The sequence below is a fragment of the Myotis daubentonii genome, chromosome 16 (assembly GCF_963259705.1).
Source record: "Myotis daubentonii chromosome 16, mMyoDau2.1, whole genome shotgun sequence".
In the NCBI taxonomy this organism is placed as follows: Eukaryota; Metazoa; Chordata; class Mammalia; order Chiroptera; family Vespertilionidae; genus Myotis; species Myotis daubentonii.
The window spans coordinates 23320538-23346124 of record NC_081855.1 but is presented as its reverse complement, the minus strand read 5'-3'; the positions used below and the strand labels follow the sequence as shown (position 1 = coordinate 23346124).

The 25587-nt window shown below is 40.8% G+C and overlaps 1 protein-coding gene across 1 annotated transcript in view; it reads left to right on the top strand.

The window, feature by feature from the left end:
- VPS53 (VPS53 subunit of GARP complex) overlaps positions 1-25587 on the top strand; it is a 159759-nt gene that overhangs the window by 7554 nt on the left and 126618 nt on the right. The window contains exons 3-4 of the mRNA XM_059669205.1: positions 4257-4306; positions 7349-7415. Coding sequence (XP_059525188.1) covers positions 4257-4306; positions 7349-7415 — 117 coding nt within the window. The remainder of the gene's footprint in view (positions 1-4256; positions 4307-7348; positions 7416-25587) is intronic.

Below are 25587 nucleotides of genomic sequence, written 5' to 3'. Positions count from 1 at the left end.
GTGCAGCCACATTACAACAGAACTAGAAGAATGATTCTCAAAGAGTAGATGTATCATCTCCACCCAGGGTAGCCAATCTGGATTCCTTTGGGGCGTTTTCCCAACTGCCAGAGAGGCCTCAACCCCAGTGAGAATCATTGTTATCGAGAGGCACTGAGCTGATAGCAGGGAGTGTGTCATATCCCTCAGGTGTGTTGGGGTGCAGAAAAACTAGGTCAGGAACCATTGTATTAGAGGTAGCATGGTAGAGTAAGAAAGAGTGAAGACCCAGGAGTCAGACCTCCACCAAATCCAGCCTCCGTGACCTTGGACAAAGTATGCTTTCAGGGCCTATTGTCCATTCTTTATACTGAGGAGGAAAAGAGCCTGGTAAGAAGATTAAGGGAAATCATTTTTGTAAAATGTTCAGAGGAGTGTTGCATAACAGATCCACATTAAATGTTAGCACCCTTCTCCCTTTTGCTTCCCCAGTAGAAAATCTGGACGATAAAGAGCAAGTAGTCCACCTAACGTGCAGTCGTTATAATTTTCTTGTCTTTTAAAAGTTGTATTCATGGGGTACTTGGTATTTTTACGTGTTTTCCCCATTATTAGCTTGTTATCTTAAGTGATATTTGTTTCAGAGTCTCCCTGGCCAGTGTCTTTAGTGGTGGGACAAAAGTCCATCAAATATATGTGGCCTAATTTATTTAACTTTTCTATTGAGGGCCCTTTAGGTCATTCCCTGTGCTTTTTGTTTGTTTGTTTGTTTTTCTTTTTTTATTGTCTAAAGTTTTACATATGTCTCCTTTTTCCCCAATTGGTCCCCCTCCCCCAGCCATTCCCACCCGGGCAAGCCCCCTCCGCCCCAGTGTCCCTTCCCTTTGTGTGTGTGTGTTTTTAAAAAATATATATTTTTATTGATTTCAGAGAGGAGGGAGAGGAGGAAAGAGATAGAAACATCAATGATGAGAGAAATTTGATTAGCTGCCTTCTACATGCCCCACACTGCAGTCTGAGCCCACAGCCTGGGCATGTGTCCTGACTGAGAATGAAAATGTGACCTTCTGGTTCACTGGTCCATGCTCAACAGGTTTGCTGACCAGGTTTGCATTTTTTTAAAAGATTTTAAAATTGATTTTCAGAGAGAGAAGAAGGGAGAGGGGAAGAGAGAGAGAGAGAGAAACAGCAATGTGACATCACATCCATGAGCAGCCTCCCACACACCCTCTGCTGGGGATTGAGCCTGCAACCTGGGTATGTTCCCTGACCTGGATTCAAACCAGCAACCTCTCAGTGCATGGGATGATGCCCAGCCAGCTGAGCCACACAGGCCAGGGTGTTTTTTGCTTTTTAAAATAAATGCAGTTGAACATCTGAAAGCATAATATATTTTGAATTATTCTTTTTGGGAAAATTGTTATGACTTAAGCAAGACCTTCATGTCTACAGAGTATTAAATTTAAGCAATAATTACTGTACCACCAAACATCAATATTTGCTGATGTGGAATGATCTTCAAGTTATATTAAGTGAAAAAAGCATGGTACAGGACAATGTGCATTTATGTAAGGAAGGGGATATAAGTTATGGATCTGCTTCAGATACATAGACATCTCTAATGTGCCAAAGAAACTGGCCCAGAGCCATTGCCTCTGGCGAGGAGAACTGGGAGGTGGATGGGCAGAACAGGGGAAAAGAAGCCTTGCTTTCCACTGTCTGCCCTTTTCTGTTTGAATTTTTGGTCCTCTGCATGTTTTACCAGTTTAAATAGATTACAATTTTAAATTTTGAGATAATTTTGTATTTGTAGAAAAGACGCAAGAATAGTACAAAGAATTCATGGCTGTCCTAGCTGGTTTGGTTCAGTGAATAGAGCATCGGGCCAGGAACTGACTGGCCGCGGGTTCCATCGGGTCAAGGGCATGTACTTCAGTTGCAGGCCCTGTCCCCAGCCCTGGTCAGCACGTGTGGGAGGCAACCAATCCATGTGTCTCTCTAACATCGATGTTTCTCTCTGTCTCTCCCCCTCCCTTCCACTTGCTCTAAAAATTAATGGAAAAATATCTTTGGGTGAGTATTAACAAAACAAACAAAAAAGCAGAAAGAATTCATGGCTACCCTTCATCCCCAATTTCCCAAATGTTAACATTTTTTAAATAGTTTTTTTAAGTACCAAAATTGTTTTTTAAAAAAGGAATGGGTTCCACCAGAGATAAGCCAGGTGAGAACTAGTATGCCTGTTTTGCATATGAGGAAATAGAAACTCAGAGAGGTTAAACCTCTTGCCCTCTAGACATACAGCAAATTTGTTTGTGGCAGAGATTTGCCAAACCCACGTCCTCTGACAACTCAGGTTCTGTCACCACCGTGGTGATTTATACTCAGTCTGGTTTTGCAATGACAACTTGACAGAGGATTCCTCAATTAAAATAACTCTCCTTTCTGAGATTTATTGTTACCTCAGTCTGTTCTTGGGTTTCTGAAATTCAGAGTAACCATTGGCTTTGTCGGAACAGTAGACAAGATGTGAATGGCCCCATCTGACATCTCAAACACTTGTGACCTGATTTCCTTACCAGCCCTGCTCCCAGCAGGAGCCTGGTCTTCCCCTGCCAGCACAGGTTGCTGGTAGCAGTTCCTACATCCCCCCCAGTTCTTGCTCAGATAAAATATCTGTTGGTAAAAGAGAGAGAGAGAGAAAGAGGACTGGTGCCTAAGTGGTTAAGAGTGTTGGCCTTCACACCTAAGGATTTTGGGTTTGATTCCTGGTCAAGTTCCCATTCGGGACATGTGCAGGAGGCAGCCAATTGATCTCTCTCTCTCTCTCTCTCTCTCTCTCTCTCTCTCTCTCTCTCTCCCTCTCCCTCTCCCTCTCCCTCTCCCTCTCCCTTCTTCCCTTCCACTCTCTCTAAATCAATGGAAAAAAATATCCTCTGGTGAGGATTAACACCCCCCCCCGCCCCCCCCCCCCAAAAAGGTGCTATTAAGTTGTACCATCTCTATTCCATTAGGGGGCACCATTTCCTCACATTTTTTGCTCCCTAATGTTGGAACTAGTCCATTTGTTTCTATTGTCATTGTCTTAAAAACAGAAATACCTGTATTATAATTACAATAGCAGTGCATAGTCAATATAGAGCAGTTAGAAAATACTTAGGCAAAAAAATTTTTTTAATCTTTCCTTTTCCTGGATTACAGCTACTGCTACTGATTTCATAGATTCTAGCTACTAATATAGATTACAAGTTCTAATATTTATCATTCCAGACTATTTTCTAGTGGATCTATACACTTAGAAAAAATAGATATATTTATTTATTAAAGAGTAACATAATGTGGAAGAGTACACAAATCTTAAGTGTATAGCTTGATGAATTTTCACAAAATGAATTCAGCCATGTAACTACCACCCAGATCAAGAAATAAAACATCTTCATGCCTTAGCAAGTTTGGCTCAGTGGATAGAGCGTCAGCCTGCAGACTGAAGGGTCCTGGGTTCAATTCTGGTCAAGGGCACGTGCCCAGGTTGTGGGCTCGATCCCCAGTAAGGGGCATGCAAGAGGCAGACGATCAATGGTTCTCTCTTATCATTGATGTTTCTATCTCTCCCTCTCCCTTCCTCTCTAAAATCTATCTATCTATCTATCTATCTATCTATCTATCTAAAAGAAGAAATAAAACATCTTTAGATGGCCCTGTCTTGCCTGCTCATAGTCACTGTCTCCTCCAAAGATAGCCACTATCTTTGCTTCTAAAACGAGAGAATAGTTTCACTCATTTTTAAACTATAAAAATGGAATCCTACTGTATATACTCTTGTTGTCGAGCTTTCTTTTGTGTGCAACATTATATTAGTAAGATTTATCCATGTTGTATGTATGTTCATTCATTGCTATATTTGTTGTATGAATTTTTTATGATTCTATATATCAGGGGTCAGGCAAAATAATAAATATTTTAGGATTTGTGGACCATTCAATCTTTGTTGCAATTACTCAACTTTGTAGTTCAAAGCCAACTGTAGATAATATGTAAGTGAATAGGTATGGCTGTGTTCCAATAAAACTTCATTTATAAAAATAGATACCAGGCTGGATTTTGCAATCGTTGCCAATTACCACTATACTTTTTTTTTTAAAAGTAAAAATTGAATTGTACTCTCTGATTACATTTTCTGAGATGTCATCAATAGCCTTTATAGTTCATCATTTCCCTGTAAAAGAGGAATTCCAGGAAGCGAAATAATAGCTGGCACTTTTCCTTCTTTATTGTAGTCTCTGGCAAACATAGACGAAGTTGTGAACAAGATTAGACTGAAAATAAGGTAAGTAATACTATATGATTATTAATAATGAAAAATATGCTTCATTATCTGAAATCTCACTTTTGCTATAAATGGTCATTTGAAAGAAAAATAATTCTTTTTATGTGGGTTTTCATACAAGCCTGTGGCAAAGACCTCAATTCTTTGATCAGTCTTCAATTATTTGTTAAAAGGGAAGAAAACTGTAACAGGCTATTCAAAACAGTTGTTATAAAAGGAGGCAAAAGCATTTTTATATATTTTTTAACCATTTGTATGCCATAAGTGCCTATAGACGCAAATGGCAGACCTTCTTTAATTAAATTCAAAATATCGTGGCGGCTAACTGATTAAAATTGATTTTAGAAGGAGAGGAAATGAGAGAGTCTAGAAAGAGAGAGAGGGAGAGAAACATTGATGTTAGAGAGAAACAAGGATCGGTTGCCTCTCATACACACCTTAACCAGGGATCAAACCAAAACCTGGGTATGTGCCCTGACCAGGAATCAAATGCTGGGCCTTTTGGTGTACAGGACGATGCTCTAACCCACTGAGCAACACTGGCCAGGGCAGCATTTCTACTATATTTGTAATGGCTTTATTTTCTTAGTAGATTTACTTTGTGTGTGTGTGTGTATTCCTAAGGCTTAGATATGAATATGGGCTTATTTATGTATACACATACATGTATACACATATATTGGCCACCGGTTACCAATGAGGTTAGATCTGCTGGTTGGTATGGGTGGTGGCCCAAGATTAAACATCGTGATTAATCTAGGATGTGATTGTCTAGGGTGGTCATCAAGTGTCCTTTGTGCCCAATAGCCTTGTTCTGGTTTGTCCACATCTGAATTTCCAGTTTTCACATGTGGTAGATACTCAGTGTTTATTTATTCATTATAATTATTGCCATAACTAGTGGCCCGGTGCACGGATTCATGCATATTGAAAGGAAATTAATTAGAAAAAATATTTTAATATTGCTATTCACCCTTTCTCTAATAGAAGTGTCAAAGGTGAAAGAAAATTAGTAAAATGTATATTAGTAAATGTTATCGGCAGTAAACCAGATTTGGGGCCGACAGTGCCCCAGCAACCCACAGCCAAAGGTGGAATCGTGCGGCCCCTCAAGGAATCAGGCTCCCTCCTCTCTGGTTCCGGGGTGCGTCACCCGAGAACTGCAGCTGCCATGTCACCACAGCTCGGCAGCACCTGTTTTGAGTGTCTGCCCCCTGGTGGTCAGTGCGCATCATTTGTACTGGACGGTCAGATGGTCACTTAGCCTTTTTTATATACATATATCTACACTAATAAAATAGAAACATGCAAATTGGTATTACTCCGCTATGCCCACCAGCCAGTCAGACGAGTATGCAAATTAACCCAACAAAAATGGCAGTTAATTTGCATATACAGGCGCAAAGTGAAGACTGAAGACAACGTAGAAGGGAGCCAAGTGCTGCAGAAGGAAGCGAAGCTGCGAAGCAAGCGGGCTGGCAGAGATGGGAGGGAAGCAAGCGGGGTGGCGGAGGCGGGAGCGAAGCCCACTTCGGTGGGTTTCGCTCCCTTCTCTGCTTCACTCTGGCTGCAGGAAGCCCTATTTTTGCAGGAATCTTCCTGCAATGGGCCTCTAGTATATATATTTGTGTACTCGGGGGGTGGGGGGGTCCCTCAGCCCGGCCTGAGCCCTCTTGTAGTCTGGGACCCCTCGGGGAAAGACCACCTGCTGGCTTAGGCCCGCTCCCCGGGGGATTGGGCCTAAGTTGGCAATCAGACATCCCTCTGGAAGCCTCGGGGGATGTTCACTTGCCAGCGGGGAGCAGGCCTAGCTGCAGTCGGACATCCTTAGCGCTGCTGAGGAGGCGGGAGAGGCTCCCACCACCACCGCTGTACTGGCAGCCGTCAGCCTGGCTTGTGGCTGAGCAGAGCTCCCCCTGTGGGAGCACACTGACCACTAGGGGGCAGCTCCTGCATTGAGCGTCTGCCCCCTGGTGGTCAGTGTGTGTCATAGTGACCAGTGATTCCCAGTCGCTCTGCTGTTAGGGTCAACTTGCATATTACCCTTTTATTATATAGGATACACACACACACACACACACACACACATATATACACACACACACACACACATATATATATATTTATATATATTTGTAATTAAACATATTAACTGTAGATTTGCTTTTTAACTTTTGATGAGAAGAAGCCTTTATTTTGAATCCAGGAGATTTTTCCCCCTTTGGATTTTTTTGGTGAAGACCTCTATTGGTAATGTTTTGTTGAATTGGATGCCTTAAGAAGTGCAAAGAAGCCAGTTCATCGTTTTGGTAGACTTTTGCTATAACAATTCTAGTGGAGACCACTAAGTTGTCTAGGGTTTGCACAAGTAATGGAAATTCTCTGATGATCCAGAAATCACTTGTGAGCCGGTTATTTTCCTTCTGCTCACATACCTTTAATGGATTCTTCAAGTAAAAATGGAATTGACTAAAATAGATGTCTCTGGTTGAGACATCATTAATGGCCCCTGTTGAGCCACTGGAGAAAGCGGAGCTAGAGGCTACAAATCTGTCTCCTGCATAGGTTGCACAATCAGGGCCCGGAAGGTAAAGGACTGATTTCGTATATTACCCTGGCTCCTTTTCCCTTTTAAGGTTCTGGAGGAAGTTTCTGAGGAAGGAATTTATGTGGGGTAATTTGAATTCTCTGGCTTCTTCCCATAAAGTTTAAGCAACTTTCTCATTTTTGGTTTATTCCATGAAAAATACTAAAAGTTATATGGGTCTTTTGGTCACTCTGAATACTAAGTGAAAACAGCCCTTTTTAAAAAAACAGAGGCAACTCATCAGGCTATGCTGGGCTTGGCTTTTTACACTACTGTTAGGCTCCACTTGGGCCCAAGGCCTCCGTGTTTCTTAGATCATTCAAACTTGTTTGATTTTCTGGACAAGTGGGTACAATCTGCAGAAGATGCTGGATAAATTACTAACTCTTGCTCTTGTGATCAGCCCAGAATAGAGATTATTTTAATGATTTGTATTCTTTAACTTTTTTTACCAGGAGACTGGATGACAATATTCGAACTGTTGTAAGAGGTCAAACAAATGTGGGACAAGATGGCAGGCAAGTAAGTAACTTATTCTTCCCTATTCATTGTGCTCCCCTAATTTCTTCAGAACCCAACTACCACGTGACCAAAGTGTTGAACTGTCGCCTTACAGAGCATTTTCTTATGGATCTGTCCCATACACAGCAGGAAATGTACACGACTTGTTCTACTAGTAATAGGGGTAGGCTGCCCAGACCAGCCATGAACTCTCTCACTCAGTGTTCCTTGAGCCAGGGGCATATCAGCACATCTCACCCAGGCTGGGACATGCAAGCTGAAATGAGAAAACAGAAATCTTCTTATCTTTATCTTTTGTGTGCTGTGTCTAAATGTGGTTGCTACTTTTATCTAGCTTATCTAGCTAAGTTGTTGGGATTTTGGTATTACTTTTGTTACTGCAAAAGATGGCAGTAACCTATGCATCAAAAGACACTATCAACAGCCCTAGCTGGTTTGGCTCAGTGGATGGAGCATTGGCCGGTGGACTGAAGGGTCCCAGGTTCGATTCCAGTCAAGGGCACATGCCTGGGTTGTGGGCTCAATCCCCGGTAGGGGGCATGCAGGAGGCAGCCAGTCAATGATTCTCTCTCATCATTGATGTTTCTATCTCTCTCTCTCTCTCTCTCTCTCTCTCTCCCTTCCTCTCTGAAATTAATAAAAATATATTAAGAAAAGACACTGTCAACAGAATAAAAAGGCAACCTACAGAATGAGAGAAAATATATGCAAATCATATGTCTGATAAGGGATTAATATCCAAAATATATTGAGAACTCCTAAAATTCAACAACAAAAAACCAAACAGCCCAACAGTGGGCAAAGAACTTGAAGAGACATTTCTCCAAAGAAGATACAAGATTAGTCACTAAGTACATGATGCTCAACATCACTAATTATTAGGACAATGCAAAGCACACCCAGTAGGATGGCTGCTATCAAAAAACCAGAAAACGCCTGGCCAGCGTGGCTCAGTGGTTGAGCGTTGACTTACGAACCAGGAGAACACGGTTCAATTCCTGCTCAGGCCACATGCCAGGGTTGCAGGCTTGACCCCCCAGTGTGGGGTGTGCAGGAAACAGCCGATCAATGATTCTCTGTCATCATTGATGTTTCTATCTTTCCCTCTGCCTTCCTCTCTGAAATCAATAAAAATATACTTTAAAAACAAACAAACAGGAAACAACAAGTGTCAGCAAAGCAACAGGGCTAAAAATCATGCAAGGACTAGGAAATAGGACCAGTTTTAGGATATGGAGAAATTGGAACCCCTGTGCACTGTTGGTGGAGTGTAAGATGATACAGCTGTGTGTAAAACAGTATGGAAGTTCCTCAAAAAATTTAAAATATAGAATTACCATATGACCTAGCAATTCCACTTCTGGGTATATACCCAAAATAATTGAATGCAGGGTCTTGAAGAGATACTTGTATAGCCACTTTATAGTAGCATTGTTCACAATAGGTAAAACGTAGACGCAAAGTGTCCATTGACAGATGACTAGGTAAGCAAAATGTGGGATATGTATACAATGGGATATTATTCAACCTTAGAAAGAGAAATTCTGACATATGCTATATGGATGAACATGAAGACATTATACTAAATGAAATAGTCTTGTCACAAAAAATACTATATGATTCCACTTATATGAAGTAATTAGAATAGTGAAAATCATAAAGACAGAAAGTATAATTATAGTTGTCAGGGGCTGGGGGAGAATGGAAAGTTACTGTTTAATGGGTATAGAGCTTCAGTTTTACAAGCTGAAAAGAATTATGGGATGGATGGTGGTGATGGCTGCACAAGAATGTGAATGTACTTATTACATTCAATTAAAAATGATTAAGATGATAAATTTTATGTGTATTTTAACACAATAAATTTTAAAAATCAAGATGGAAATAAAATTCATATATTACAAAAAAATAGTAATGTGACCTAGCTACAGTTCCTCGTGCCTAGTAACTAGATTGATTTCAGGAATTTTACGTTTCCTTAGGATCTAGCTAAGGAGGGCTGTTGGAAGGGAATGAAGGGAAAAAGTATATGGGGAGGAGGTATTCTTCAATGATTCAGAGGCCAGATGTTATCTACTAACATTTCCCTTTTCATTTGGATTTTATTTTTCTGTTTAGGCATTTTTCAGAAATTGCTATCTAACAATGACGTGCATGTCTGTCCTAGTCTTCTCATACGGTGTCTGGTTCTCCCTTTCCAGTACTAATTCAGTTAGGTTGGGTGTGTATCTTTGTAATAATAGCTTCAATTCTGTTATTTGTCCCATTTGACATTTTTTCGTACAGCTGATTCCTTTTTTTAAATAATTTGTATTGAATTTAATGGGAATGACATTGATTAATAAAATTATATAAGTTTTTCGTGTACAATTCTATAATGCATCATCTGTATATTGTATTGTGTGTTCATCACCCAAAGTCAAGTCTGCCGTCACCATTTATCCCCCTTCATCTATTTCACCCAGCCCCCCAGCCTTCTCCCCTCCAACAGCTGTCAGTACAGATGATTTCTTAAAATGTTAATTATGCTACCCAGATTTTTGGAAGGTGGGTGGAAGTTGTAATCCTGTGTAGAAATTCCTCATCTTATATTCCTGTTTTCTCTACTAGTAGCTGTTGAGTCTCTTTCTTTTATATTTTCAATTTATTCATTTCTCTATTTTTCTTACATTCTGTGACTTTCTTTTCCTGTTAATAATCAACTTCCGTTGATCCATTTGTAAGTAGTCTACCTTCTTCCTTGTTGTCACCATCACTATTTGTGTGTAGACATATTAAATTCCTAAAACTGGTCCTATTTCCTAGTCCTTGCATGATTTTTCGTCCTTGCTGTTTTGCTTTATCTATTTAGGTTTTTCCAATGAAGCTTTGCTTCTCTGGCAGGTGAGGCTTATGTAATCGGGGCCCTTATAGTAAGAGATGTCATGTCATCTGATCATGTCATCTACCTCTTCAGAAACCTCAGTGGGCTCTGTCTACCAAATTAAGCCCAAATTCCTTTGCTTGGCATTCAGGGCCTCAGTCTACCTTTCCAATGCTGTTGCCTGTGTTTCATCCATACTGAAGACTTAATATTTTCTGGACTTAGGATGTGTCCTTCCTTTTTTTTAAAAAAAAATATATTTTTATTGATTTCAGAGAGAAAGGGAGAGGGAAAGAGAGAGAGAAACATCAATGATAAGAGAGAAGCATTGATGGCTGCCTTCTGCAAGCCTCCCACTGGGGATCGAGCCCGAAACCCGGGCATGTGCCCTTGACTAGAATCGAACCTGGGACCCTTCAGTCTGCAGGCTGACACTATCCACTGAGCCAAACCAGCCAAGGCAGATGTGTCTTTCCTTTTGCTTAAAATTCTCTCTCTCCTCTTTTTCTCCCAATAGCTTAATTTCAAAATCTTACCTATTCCTAAGGCCCAGCTCAAATACCCCTTCTTTCATGAAATTTTGGTTTATCTTAACTAGACAAACCAAAGGAATCAGAATTTTAGAACTAGAAGGGATTTGGAACTTGTCTGTTCCATTCCTCTCGTTTTACAGATGAGAAAATTGATCCCAGTGCCCCTCAGTTAATTAGATGTATTCCTTTCTGCCTGCAGACTCCCACAGCCCCATGCTCGGACTTTTCATTTGGCTTTCCTGGTCTCCTTTGACGTGCTAGTGAACACATCTTGTCCCATTGACTAGTTTATAAGCTCCTTGAGGCAAGAACTGCATCTTTCTCATCTTCATACTTCTCAGAACACATAGTCCATGTGTAATAACAGTTTATTTAACTGTTGTTTAAAACTTGATTTGTAGATGACTAGTTGCAGCTTACTACTCTTTGAAATAATAATGCTACTGTTTATTGTGACTCACCCTGTATTTGGAATGGCTCACTAGAAACCTTAATACACAAAAGAGAGTCTCAGGTATTTAAAATTCCAATATTGTGAAAGTAAAGTAAATGATTCATCAAGACTTTTTGTTGGGTCATGCTACGCAGATACATATCTCTTAGTTAGTTATGTTTTAACCTTGGTCACAAACTAGCAGTGCTGGGGAGTCCGGCCAGAATTAGACAGCCTGCAGGAATGTCGGCCTCCCCACCTCACATGTTAATAGGTTACAGGTTGCTGTAGAGCAAAGCAGGTCATATTTCAGAGAGTAAGACCACATTTTCAAGAATGTTTAGATAGCATTTCAATCTGTGATGGAATTTTGTATTCGTCTCCTTAGAATCCAGACAAAAAGGAAGCCCAGAAGAAGTAATTGCTTTTCCTGTCATCCCCTCCATCTGTCTTTTCCAACAGTTTGTAATGCAAGTTGAACTAGAGACTTTTTTCTCAGGGAGCTCTTGAGTCCTATCCTTGTCAGCTCCTGAGGGTGAAAGCCTCGCTGTCCAGCCCTGGCTGCCGGGTGGTTTGCTAAAGGGAGACTCTGTTTGACTGGCACAGACTGGGGAGAATTACGGATGTTCCAAAATACTGAGTTTTATAGGTCAAGAGGCCCCAGGTTTTCCCCTTTGCTGGGGCAGAGGAAAAGTTTCCTTTCAGAACTTATTTCCTAAGCTTCTGAGGAACACTCGGGAGGGGAGCAGTAATATGGACAAAAGGAAGTTTTCCTTTAATAAATTTCATCTTGATTGTGTTCAGTCAGAACAGATGTATAAATAAGGGGAAAGTATTCACTTTACATTTATAGTGTCTTAAAAAGACATTTTTAGCAGAAAACATTCTTTTTAGAAAGCAGTATTTCTGACTCAAAAATTATTTGTAGGAAGGGAGTAATTTAGAAATTGAAGACACAGTGAAGCAGTTTCTTTAGTTTCTTGACATTTCTGAAGTGCCAGCTGCCCGGTTAGCCCTCTGCGGCACATTTTGGAGAGCCTCGGATTGCTGGCCACCTCCTGCGTGGGTGGACTTGTGCTGGTCTAGTCTGTGACCTCTTCTAACCAGACTGTGATGCTCACACAGTTATTACAGCACTGGATTCTCCCCATTTTTATCTGTTGAAATCATCAGGCAAAAGTTTTAATTAAATGCCCACATGTTTGAAACTTTGTGGATGAGTCAATTCAGCAAGTCCTTGATCTGATATGCAGTGGAACTTATCCAGCTTCCCAAGAATTAAAATGGACAACTTGGAAGTAGGTAGAAAGAGAGGTGACTAGTGGAGTGGGTTAGAAGAAAAAGTTGGCATGTGAAATTTCAAGAGTAGCCAAACCTTGACCAGTTCCCAGTAAGATGAGAATCACCAAGAGAGGATCAGCCCCTGAGCTTCTGTCTCTTCAGTGGAGCTTGGCTCCAGTGTAAGTGTTGCATCAGAGCAAGATGAATTAGTTTGGGAGGGGAACAGAATTAGGACAGTAGTCCCCCTATCTGTGGGCGATACTTTCCAAGACCCCGAGTGGATGCCTGAAACACAGATAATACTGAACTCGCCCCTTTTCACTCAAAAGAAGCACTTGACTGCTTCTTTTGGCATATTTGAATTGCCAGCATCACTCCTCTTTCGGGCCACTGTTAAGTAAAATAAGGGTTACTTGAGCATAAGCACTGCGATACACCGTCAATAAAGCGGAGATAGCACGTACAGTGTGAATATGCTGGACAAAGAGAGGATTCACACACCAGGCAGGTGCGATATTTTGTCATGTTACTCAGAAAGGCATGCAGTTTAAAACTTATGAATTGTTATTTTTAAATATATTTTTATTGATTTCAGAGAGAATGGAAGAGAGAGAGTTAGAAACATCAATGATTAGAGAGAATCATTGATCGGCTGCCTCCTGCACGCCCCCCACTGGGGGTTGAGCCCGAAACCTGGGCATGTGCCCTGACCAGGAATCAAATCCTGGCCTCCTGGTTCATAGTTCGATGCTCAACCACTGAGCCATGCCAGAAATTGTTTATTTCTGGAATTTTCCATTTAATATTTTCAGATTTTAGTTGACAGCAGGTAACTGAAACCATGGAAAGCGAAACTGTAAGTAAGGGGGGGACTGCTGTGTCACCATCTCCAGCTCTGCTCACAGAAACTTTGATTTGGAAGAAGGTAGCGTTAGGTTATTGCATACAGTGTTCCACTCAGTTCAGGAATCCTTTCTATGGCATCTCTGACATTTCATTATCCTGCTTCTGCTTGGACACTTGTGGTTTTGTAGAGGTTTAATTGTAAGAAACTTCTTTCTTAGACTGAACTAAAATAGTAAAATACACCTCATTGTAATTTCTCTTTGATCTTAGTTTTGCCAGTTGAACTGATGTAAATCTAATCCCGTTTCTGTATTACAGCTTCTAAAATTGAAAATGGATATTATGTTCCTTACTGAATGTTCCTTTTTCTAGGCTAATCATTCTTAGTTTCTTCAACTTTATGATATGATTTCCAGACCCTTTATTATCCTGGTTGCCTTGCAATTTGTCAACCTGCCTCTTAAAATGAGATTCCTGGCCAGGAGTAGACATAATGCATGAATATACAGTGGGACAATTTCTAGACTGGGCTTGTTAACTTGGGGACTGGAAGTTCAGGGGGTCTGTCAACTGAAATTAGTTGTCAAAGTTTGTATGATAGACGTATTTTTGGAGAGAAGACTCATTGATTTTTCTAGATTCACCAAGGAGTCTGTGACTCTTTAGAAGTTAAGGGCCATTGATTTAGGGGCTGTTCTTCCATTTCTTTGGATTGGGTGAAATTTTTGGCTGCCATATTACACCATTGGCTTCTGTTGAATTGGCAGTTATCTGAAACTCCTAGGTCAAGAGTTGGGAACAGATTCCCACAGAGCTAACAAGTGGCTTCACAGGCCAACGTGCATCCATTGGCGTGACTGTCCTGTCGGAAGGGGACAGCCACAACTCAGCTCTGTGGAATTGTTGTCATGTCTGAATGCAAACCTAGAGTTTCCAGGTCTATCATTGTTTCAAGAGAAGCCAGAAATCCAATTTTTATGTGACTCTCCCAAGTTTTAAACGTTGGCTTAGGGTTTTTATAAATACGGTAAAGGCCAAACAAAACACATCTCTGGGCCAACAGTTTGCAGTATCGGCCCAAGGCCTTAGGAACTGCTTTTCAGCTCTCCCCTTCTCTACTTCTGTAAGAGGTTCTTTGAAATTAAGTACTGGACTTTATGTGACTCACACTTGATTTCATCTTGCTAGCTTGCTGATTGTTCCAGCCTATTGAGACCTTTTAGAACTTTGATAACCTTCCCATTTTCTCATTACTGGGTTTTCCAGACATGCCTTCTATGTCTTCATTCAAGTTGTGGATGAAAAGGTTGAACAGGATGGGTTCAGAGCCATATGGCATGCTATTAGAGACTTCTCGTTCTTCTCTTTCTAATCCTCATTTAATACAAAATGCCAGGCCCGAAAACAAAGAATTTCTTCCTGTCGTCAGTATCTGTCCAGGGCTATGTTTCTTAATTTGTTTCTTAATTTTTGCATGTCTTCACTTTCCTCAGAAAATGAGGCTCATCATACTTGCCTTCTCTTTTCACGAGGATATCATAACGATTTATTAATTAGCTCTGGCCGGTGTGGCTCAGTTGGTTGAGCATCTTTCTGTGCACCAGAAGTTCGCTGGTTCAATTCTCGGTCAGGGCACATTTCCAGGTTGCGGGGTTGGTCCCAGTAGGGGTGCATTCAGGAGGCAACCAATTGATGCTTCTCTCTCTCTCTCTCTCTCTCTCTCTCTCTCTCTCTCTCCCTATCTCCCTCCCTCCCTCTTTCCCTCCCTCCCTCTCTCTCTCAAAAAAACACCACAATGAAAATATTAAAAAAAGATTTATTAATTAAATCAGCAAAGCACATTGCCTTCCAAGGAAAAAGTGTTTTCTGTTTCTCATCCTCAAAATGAGCATATCTATTTTGGGCATTAGAACAGAAATAACTATGCTCTCCCAGACGCTGCACTAGGTAGATGGTAGGGCTTCACAGCACAGCATCAATCTTCATTACGTGCGACTGTGACTCCGTAATTGTCAGCTCTCTGGCAGGAGGACTTGAAGTCTTTCCCTCCATCACTTTAAATTTATCCTTTCTCTCATCTTCTCTGGGAGGAAAACAAAGCCCACTGATGGAAGAAAATAAATGGCATCATTACTAAAGAGACCATAAATAATTCAGGGGGAAAAGGCAACTGGCACTTGCTTCCTCTGGGAACATACTAAATCTAACGCAGTTGATAACCAGTGTCACCCAAATAAATGTAATAAAAATAAATAAATAAAGCAACTGAGCTTTTCAAGTATGACTCAAATTTTTCTATTAGTGATCAAGAATGATTAGATAGTTTTGTTTCCTTTTAATTATTTTGAATTCTATTTTTCAGAATGTCTGCAGATAACATTAAACTTCAGAAATTGCAAAGGCCTGAGAATGACCTGGGAGTGCAGGAGGATTCAGTGGGGTAGTTCTGGAGTTGAGTTGTAGTTCAGTCTTTGGTATGGCACGGTGTTCTTGGTTCTGATTGGGGCTCTCCACTGTTCCCCAACCAGGGTTTCTTACATCTGGTGCAGAGGTCAAGGTTGGCATGCTGTTATTTGACAAGTCAAATCCAAGTGAATGTTCAATTTGCCTAAAGTTCTAGTGCAATATTGACTGTAGCTGAGGCAAAGACTTCTAGAGTGTCCATTATTTAGCACTGTAGTGACTGGGTGCAGTCTTGTCACCATGCCTCAGCCTGCTAAGTGCACATGAGCCTTGATAAGCACTTTTTGGCAGAGTGACATATCTGCTGCATATCGGAAGCCTTTGCCACTTGTCCTCCAAATCTCTTCGTTTTAGATAACCTATAAGGAATCCAAACAGTTATCTTCCCTCCCCTCTATGTAGAACACTGAGCATTTTATTTGCATCTCTAAGGATTGGGGTAGTTGGGCAGTGTCACTAATGTAACATTGGGTGGCAGCCTGGTCAAGTGAAAACTTGGGCTTTGAATTTAAGTTGTGGCTCTGTCATGCTCTCTCTCTATGACCTTGGGCAAGTTACTTAATTTCTCTGAACCTCAGATTCCTCATCTATGACATGGAGATAATACATACTTTGGGGTGGTGGGGATTAGAGTTTATTTAAAAACACCGAGCGCTAGCTGTTAATAGCTCAGCTGGTTAGAGCGTTGTCCCATACACCGAAAGGTCTCAGGTTCAATTCCCAGTCAGGCATATACCCGGGTTTTAGGTTTGATCCCCAGTTAGGGTGCATGCGGAAGGTGACTAGTCAATGTTCTTCTCTCACGTTAGTGTTTCTCTCTCTCCCTCTCCCCCTCCCTCAATCCCTCTCCCTCTCCTCTCCTTTCTCTCTAAAATCAATAAAAAACACCTCCTTGGGTGAGGATTAGAAAAGAACAAAGCACAGAGCACAATGTTGGGCTCAGTTGTGCTCAGTACATGGCAGTAATACTGCTGCTGCTGATTATGGTGTAGCCCCCTGGAAAGGTCAGGATTCCTAATTCTGTGCATCCAAGCATTTGTCCAGTTCCTGTGGCTTTTCCATCAGCTCCACTCCTTTCCATCCCGACAGCCCTGCTTTATTTATTTATTTACTTATTTATTATTATTTTTTAATATATTTTATTGATTTTCCACAGAGAGGAAGGGAGAGAGATAGAGAGTCAGAAACATCGATGAGAGAGAAACATCGATCAGCTGCCTCCTGCACATCTCCTACTGGGGATATGCCCGCAACCCAGGTACATGCCCCTGACCGGAATCGAACCTGGGACCTTTCAGTCCGCAGGCCGACGCTCTATCCACTGAGCCAAACCGGTTTCGGCTTATTTATTTTTTAAATATTTGTATGTATGTATATATTTATTTAAATCCTCACTTGAGGATATTTTTTTCCCCCCATTGATTTCTAGAGAGAGTGGAAGGGGGTTAGAAGGGGAAAGAGAGAGAGAAACATTGACGTGAGAGAAACATATTGACTGATTGCCTCCCTCACGTATCCAGACTGAAGCGGGGATCGAACCTGCAACCCAGGTACGTGCCCTTGACTGGGAATCAAACCCTCGACCCTTCGGTCCAAGGGCAGATGCTCTAACCACTTAGTAACACCAGCCAGGGCCCTACTGCCCCGCTTTAAAGCAACTCTAGGTTTACTTCATCTGAAAGCCTCCTTACTGTCCCGTGTGCTGTTCTCTGAATGAAAATTGCAGCACAGCTTCCCTGTGTCCAAAATACTTGCTATTGCATCAGCGGCAGTGAAAGGCTCTGTTCTCTTGTCTTGTCCTCAAGACCTGCATCAGATGCTAGCCAAGGCTGCCCCTCGCTCAGAGGCTTGAGAGGTGGGTTTGAGCAAGGCTGAGGGTTATCAGGTCTTCATGTTTTTCCTACAGTGCCCACTGATCTCCACATCTGCGCCTCAAAAGGTTGTTCTTTCTGGTCTTCCATTCTGCCTGCAGGTTTTCTCATGAGCACCTAGTAGAGGTCTTGGCAAAGATCCTGAGAGTGGGTGCAAACTGCCATGTGTGTGCAGGTCTCAGCGCTTCTGTACCGTTGCACTAATCCCACACTTGGCTGCTGGTAATTTATTAAAATTTATAGTTGATTCCTTCTTGCCTGCTTGCATAGCATCCCTGTCTTCATCTTACATTCTGTCATATGAGACCTCCTTTGGTGCTCCCACCCTTCAGCAGCCTGTCCTTCCTTCCATCTCAGGATACCTGCGATTGCCTTCAGCTCTTTGATGGATTCAAGAAAAGCTGTGATTTTGCAGTTTACTTATTTATTTTTCATTGTTAATGTAACAGCAACATTCTTTCCAGCTTTCTGCATTGTAGCCAGAAGCACAACTGAGCAGTGGACTTTAATATAGCGGAGTACAAGTTCATTAATAAGATTTCAGATTCCATAGTTCACATTCCATATTGCTAGTGTTTAAGAATCTGCCATTTTTCACGTTTTGGTGTGGTTTCAAAGACCATCTTTTCTGACTGTATATAGGATGGGGCAAAAGTAGGTTTACAGTTGTGAGTACATGAAACACAGAATTTATTCTTGTGTTATTTATTAACTACCATATTGTTTTCCAACAAACAACTGTAAACCTACTTTTACCCTACCCTGTATCTGTGTGAAACCAGATTTTCATCTTATTTTCAATCAAAACCACATATCACAACAGATTTAATACAGAAAGCATATATGAGAGTTCAGCTGGCATCTATCAAAACAGACTCTAAAGGTGTTTGGAGAGACACAAAACAGTGCCAGTCTTCTCAAGAAATTTATTTTTGGGGGAGGGAAGGTAGTTATTATTCACATAAATATGTTACTTACCTGAACATGTAATGGGTTTATTATTGTTATTTTAAAATGGATTAATAGGTAAACATTTTTAAACTTCTCAGTTTTAATTTCCAATATGATATATATCAATAGATATAGCCCACATAAATAAAATGTCTTTGGAGCCTTCAATAAGTTCCGAGAGTATAAAAGAATCCTTAGGTTAAAAGTTTTAGAAAAGCTCTTTCTGAATAGTATTTCAGTGTTAAGTGAGTAGGATGGCGGGCAATTTGTTCTTGATTTTAATGACCATGACTCTAGTTAGCATATTTGTTCATTCACTCACTTAGTAAATATTTAATGAGTGCCCTTTGTATGTTGGACACTATTATAGGCATTGGGGATAATGCAGTACACAAACCAAAGAGCCCTTTCTTTTAGAGCTGACACTGAGTGTGATGTTTTCTTGTTTCCAGATTCTTTGACTGTTGAGTAATCTTCATGATTTGGGCTCACTAAGCCTGTTTGCCAAAAAATAGATGCTGAATTCTATAATATGCTTTTTCAACTTCTACTAATATGATCATATGGCTTTTTCATTTTGTTGATTAGCTTCTTATTTCTTAATATTTAACCCTCAAATAACTGCTGGGTCATTGTGGATTGTCTTTTTATTTATTTATTTTAAATATATGTTATTGATTTTTTACAGAGAGGAAGGGAGAGAGATAGAGAGTTAGAAACATCGATGAGAGAGAAACATCAATCAGCTGCCTCCTGCACATTTCCCACTGGGGATGTGCCCGCAACCCAGGTACATGCCCTTGACCGGAATCAAACTTGGGACCTTTCAGTCCGCAGGCCGACGCTCTATCCACTGACCCAACCTGGTTTCGGCAGATTGTCTTTTTAATGTATTGTTGAATTCTGGTATTTTTATCTGGGAAATTCATTCATGTTCAAAAACTTAATTCCTTTTTGATGACTGAATTGCATGTAAATATCACACTTTGTTTATCCATTCATCTATCTGTTCATGGACACTTGAGTTATTTCTACCTTTTGGCTATTGTGAACAATACTGTAATGAACATTGATATACTAATGTCTGTTTGAGTTCCTGCTTTCCATTTCTTTGATTATATACCTGTGCATAGACTTGCTGGATCATATGGTAATTTTTAATCATCTTAGTATTTAATCTATTTGGAAACTTTCTTTCCATATTGTTCTGAGCTTTAATAGATTTATTTTTCCACTAGACACGCATTTATTCCTATTTTGTCTTCATTTAGTCCATACAGACTGTGTTCCAGATTAGCTATAGAATCTTAAAGTTTTTGTGTTAAGTGCCTGATAGTAGTGATGCTGCCTCCCCCCAGAAAAGAAAACTACCATGATTATTTCTTTGCATTAGCAAGTTCAGCAGTTGGACTATTTCCTTCCTGACCTTAGAAACATACCAAGTCGCACTTGTGTGCAATGGGATTGTTGAAAATGGTTTTAGGAAAGTAGTGTGCCAAGAAGGAACACTGAAGTTTATTATTCTTCTGAGCCATCTCCATATAAATTGGCACTCTTCAGGAGCCAAGAAAGAAGGGCAGACATAACTTTGCCATCTGCTTGTTTCCATGTTAAAGGCAGTCACAAGTTTAAACTAGAGCTTCTCCATCTAAAGAGGAAAACACCATTCATCACTACTGTAACTGCTCTGGCTGTTACCCAGCGTACTCTTGCTTTTAACTGCTAGTAGTTAGTAATTTTGGAAGGAAAAGTCCGTCCTTAGTTTGAGGTTGCACGTTAGAAAAACTGCAGTATTACTGCTGACAAGGCAAAGCTTCCTGGGTTTCAGGCCCTTGACACAAGAAGTCATTCGGATATGTTTAAACAATGGATGGGAATTTGAAACTGTCTTCATGTAAGAACTTGATCTCTTTTTTTCCCTCTCCTCTCTCTTTCATCCATGGAAATACAGGATTTCGAACAGCGTGAATTCAGTGCTGTGGTTGTTTCTCAACATTTCCATTTATAAATCTGTTTTCAGTAGCCTGTAACATAGCTATGAAATTTCCATTGCTCTAATTTGCACTCTGAGATCTCCGCTGGAGGGAGATTAATTTTGCAAAAACTAGAAATAATGCTTTTTTTTTTTTTTTTCAGTCTACTTGGTTTGGTGTTCTATAGTCATCTAGATCAGTAATTTTCAACCTTTTTCATTTCATGGCACACATAAACTAATTACTAAAATTCTGTGCCACACCAAGAAATATATTTTTGCCAACCTGACCCCCCAAAAATAATTTTGGTTGATTGATTTACCAAAAAAAACCCAAAAACATATATATATATGAAATTGATTTTTTTACAGAGAGGAAGGGAGAGGGATAGAGAGTTAGAAACATCGATGAGAGAGGAACATCGATCAGCTGCCTCCTGCACACCCCCTGTTGGGGATGTGCCTGCAACCAAGGTACATGCCCTTGACTGGAATCAAACCTGGGACCCTTCAGTCCGCAGACCGATGCTCTATCCACTGAGCCGAACCAGTCAGGGCTCCAAAATGACTTAAAAAAAAAAAAATCAAGTGCCTATATTTGTATATAAGGATTTCTGGTTCCAAGAATTAACCAATCATACGCAACCTTATTATGTGACATGACCAGTCTATTCAACTCTATTCTCTGAGCCATTTATTTATGGTTCAAGACAGGGCATTCACACCAGACAGCTATAGTTGTGTTGCCATATTTTTATTTAACAATCTAAGGGAAAAGAGGTCAGTGCCCCTTTTTAAATAGTCAGATATTGCATGTTTTAAAAATCCTTGCGGCACACCATTTGAAAATCGCTAGTCTTGATTAAATATGCAAGACACTGTCCTTCGTATTGTATTGGATCACATGCTAGGACTCCTGATTTCTGTCTCCATGTTACCTTGTGGACACTCTGAATAGATGCTGTGTTCATCTAGGTATCATATGTGATACCTAGAATATAGATGTTAGGCAAAATATACTAGTGCTTCTCTTCGAATGGCCCCCAACTGGAAGGGGACACTTCTTCTGGAGATACACATACTGACAAGTGTATTTGATGATCCAAGTACTGTCTTTTATAAATCAGAAGATGAGGGAAATTGAGGGGTCTTTACCCCACCTCAGACCTAATGACTCACCCTGGTCTCTTTGTCATTCTTCTGAACTTTTCTTGTTCTCAATCATATTGGAACAGGAGGGAGAGGTAGCTCTGACTGTTACTCATATCATTTTGCTAGGCCAAGTACTACACTTGTTTTTTTAAAAATATATTTTATTGATTTTTTTACAGAGAGGAAGGGAGAGGGATAGAGAGTTAGAACCATCGATGAGCGAGAAACATCGATCAGCTGCCTCCTACACTCCCCCCCACTGGGGATGTGCCTGCAACCAAGGTACATGCCCTTGACTGGAATCGAACCTGGGGCCCTTCAGTCCACAGGCCGACGCTCTATCCACTGAGCCAAACCGGTTACGGCTACACTTTTTTTTTCATTGGCTACTTGGAGATTCTGATTTTTGGAAATTTCTGGTGAATGGTTTAGCATCTTGTGGTCAGGTTCCAGTATAGTTGTCAACCCAGGAGTTATCCAGATCTCTAGAATTAAGAACATAATCTTATAAGACCAATATGTCTTTCTTGATTGATTCACTATAAGCAAAGACACATTTTGAGTTTCTTAAGCAGAAGGTACATTTTGAGCCATCTGTCTTAATCTATAATGCTAATTAATGTTTTATTACAATATAAATGTACATTCTACAAAATATTATTGCAAATATTATTTTTCTTGATCCTCACATGCCGGGAGCCGGTCCATCCTTGCTGTTTCAAGGGACCTGGCATATATGGCATACTGTTCTTAATATGTTTGCTCACCTTCTTGGCACTATGTGTTTTAACCAAGGTCTCTGAGAAAGGTGGTTTCCCCAGGTAGGGATTTTCCCCTGAAGTTAGGGAGGGAATAAAACCTCTTAACTAAGTGCCAGGCGGGTAATTAATCACTTTAACTACGAACAATCATGCTTAAGCTACATAATCTTTACTCCCTGGAATGGAGATAAGAAACACCCTAACCTTTGGAATAGAGATTGATAGGATTGAATCAACTGGTATAAATACAGATGTAACAAGACAGCAAGAGACAGAACTTAGAACACAGAACTTAGAAGACAGAACTTAGAAGACAGAACCAAGAGAGACAGAACCTAGGCACAGAACCTACACAGAACGTTCTCTAGAGACAGAAGAACTTCGCTGGAGAGAACATGGCAAAAGATCCTGGACAGAAACTGGCCTCAGAACCTAGAGACAGAACCTAGCGAGAGAACATGGCAAAAGATCCTGGACTGAACCTGACTACAGAAATTTGCAAGAGAACCTGACTAGAACCTGGTGACTGAACCTGGCTGGAGAACCTAGCGAGGGAACATGGCTACAGAACCTGGCTGGAGAACCTGGAGAACCTAGCAAGAGAACATGGCTCCAGAACCTGGCTGGAGATCCTAAGCAAAACCTCTCTGGAGATCCAGACCAGAACTTGGCTGGAGATCCTGGCTGGAGATCCTGGCTAGGCTGCTGATCAACTGAACACTGTCTCCGTATCCTTCCTTCTTTACCGACTCCGTCTACGCCTTTGGGAACCCCTGGACCTGCTGGGGTTGGACCCCGGCACTCACAAAGATGTGAATTCAGCCATGTAGATGTTATTCTCCCTATTTTGCAGATGAAGAAATAGGCTCAGATAGGTTCTGTGACTTGCCCCAAATTTCTGACGCATAGTATGCTACATACTTGTCCATACCAAATTCTCTTTATAACAGTGGCAAACTTAAAAAGCAGATTTGGGAGGGAGCTACTTTTTTCCATTATAGAATCTGAAAAGTTGACTAGCTCACAAGGGAATGTTAGCAATGACAGTGACCCATGACCTCATTAACCAGCTGGGTCCCCCTCAGTATAAACAGCCAAAAAGAGCTCAGTGCTGAAAGGCAACAACTGTGTTGACTGCACACCTTAGGTACTGAAGAGAATTAAGTGAAATAGGAGGAGAAAATCACTTAGATGAAACCTCAAGGGTGTCCATAGCCTGAGGGCTTTTGGTTCAGAAGCCATTGCTAAAAATAAGGTAAAGATATACCCAGGCCCTAACTGATTTGGCTCAGTGGATGGAGCGTCGCCCTGCGGGCTGAAGGGTCCCAGGTTCGATTCCAGTCAAGGGCATGTACCTTGGTTGTGGGCACATACCCAGTAGGGAGTGTGCAGGAGGCAGCTGATCGATGTTTCTCTCTCATCGATGTTTCTAACTCTCTATCCCTCTCCCCTCCTCTCTGTAAAAAAATCAATAAAATATGTTTTTAAAAAAAGAAATACCCAGTTGTCACCACAAAAGGACGTTCTTTTCTAAATGAAGACCCATAATATAAATGAGAGTTACTAAGTGACTAAAGTGAGAAATAATATAGTAAGATATGGGGGATCAGAATTTAACTTGGCAGCTGGGAAATCCTACTATTTGGGGAAAGTAGTTTTTTTGTTAAACTTGTACAAATTGTTCCTTTAAATGTGCCCATTTCCTAAAGTATTGACTTCCCGTACGTTTTATTCAGCAAAAGCAGCTGAGACTTTTACTTAAACATTTTCTTCTCTTTTGCCATTTGGAGCTATTGCTTTAAACACAGTCATCCTCATGGGTTCCATTTCATCAAAGGAATCTGTGCATGAATGCATTCACCACTCCCACCTATTTCAGGACTAACATATTTTAAGTTATGGGTGATAACAGATATAAGCAGAACTTTAAAATGTAAATGTTTAGTCTTGTTTGGGCATTGCTGAATTTGTGCGCCAGCCTCATCTTGTGATTTTAACTTCTGGCTTGTCTCCCAAAAACAATAAAAATGAACTCTTTGGTTCACATTTTCAGTGGATGTGGTCTGCAGAAATCATAAATAAAAGTAATTTAGGTGGAACAGAGCATTTTAACAAATAAGGTGAGAACTACTACTTTTGCTCTTTACATTCTTTTGGTTCACAAACTTGGAAAGAACCTGTGCTTTAAATAAAGGCCTTTTATAATCAGGGTTTCAAAATGGGCTGTGGAGGAGTTAGTATTAACACCAGTGATTCCCGTCTGATGGACACCCGTCTGGCATTTGACCAGGGCTACCAGTTCTAGAAGGTACCTGTTGTGTTCGAGGACACAGGGAAGCAGGAGGCTGTGCACATGCAGTCATCCACAGCTCTGAGATTCCTGTAGCCTCTACTACTGTTTGGCACCATGGAGGGGAATGGCCTGCATTGTTATTATTGCTAAGTCCTCTTAGAGCCCTTCTGCTCCAGCTGGTGATGCCCTATTTCCATAGCAGCAGCTCTAGAGGTACCATGGTGGCCAGCAGTATCAAAAGAAGGAACATTCTGTAAATAGAATCTGCTTACCCCTGGGTATCTACCTTCAGTAGATGTCACAGTAGGGGCCACTGTTGAGAGCTCATCAGAGCTGGTAGCCCTCAGCAATATTTTTGCTCTCTTGAGCAGTCAGTCCCTTGCTTTCCAAATAATTTTGGCATTCATTACTCAGACCTATTTATATTATTCTTATCTGACGGTTTTATTTGTTTCTTACATGTATTCCTTACAAGCTCTTTAAAGACGTGTGCCCAGTTGGTGATCTTTTTCTCTCATATCTAACACAGTACATATAGTAGGCACTTACTTTTTACTGAAGGATTGAACTAAGGATGGAAACTTTTTTCTGGAGAATGTCTTGTTTTCAACATGGTTTGAAGAGATCATCCCCCTGATCCATGAGTCATTCTTATGCATCTTCCTGCAGATGTTGAACTTAATCAGCTTACTTACAAAGCTCTACAAGAGCTTTGGTTCTTATCTGAAATATAGCATTTTGTCTGGGAGATCT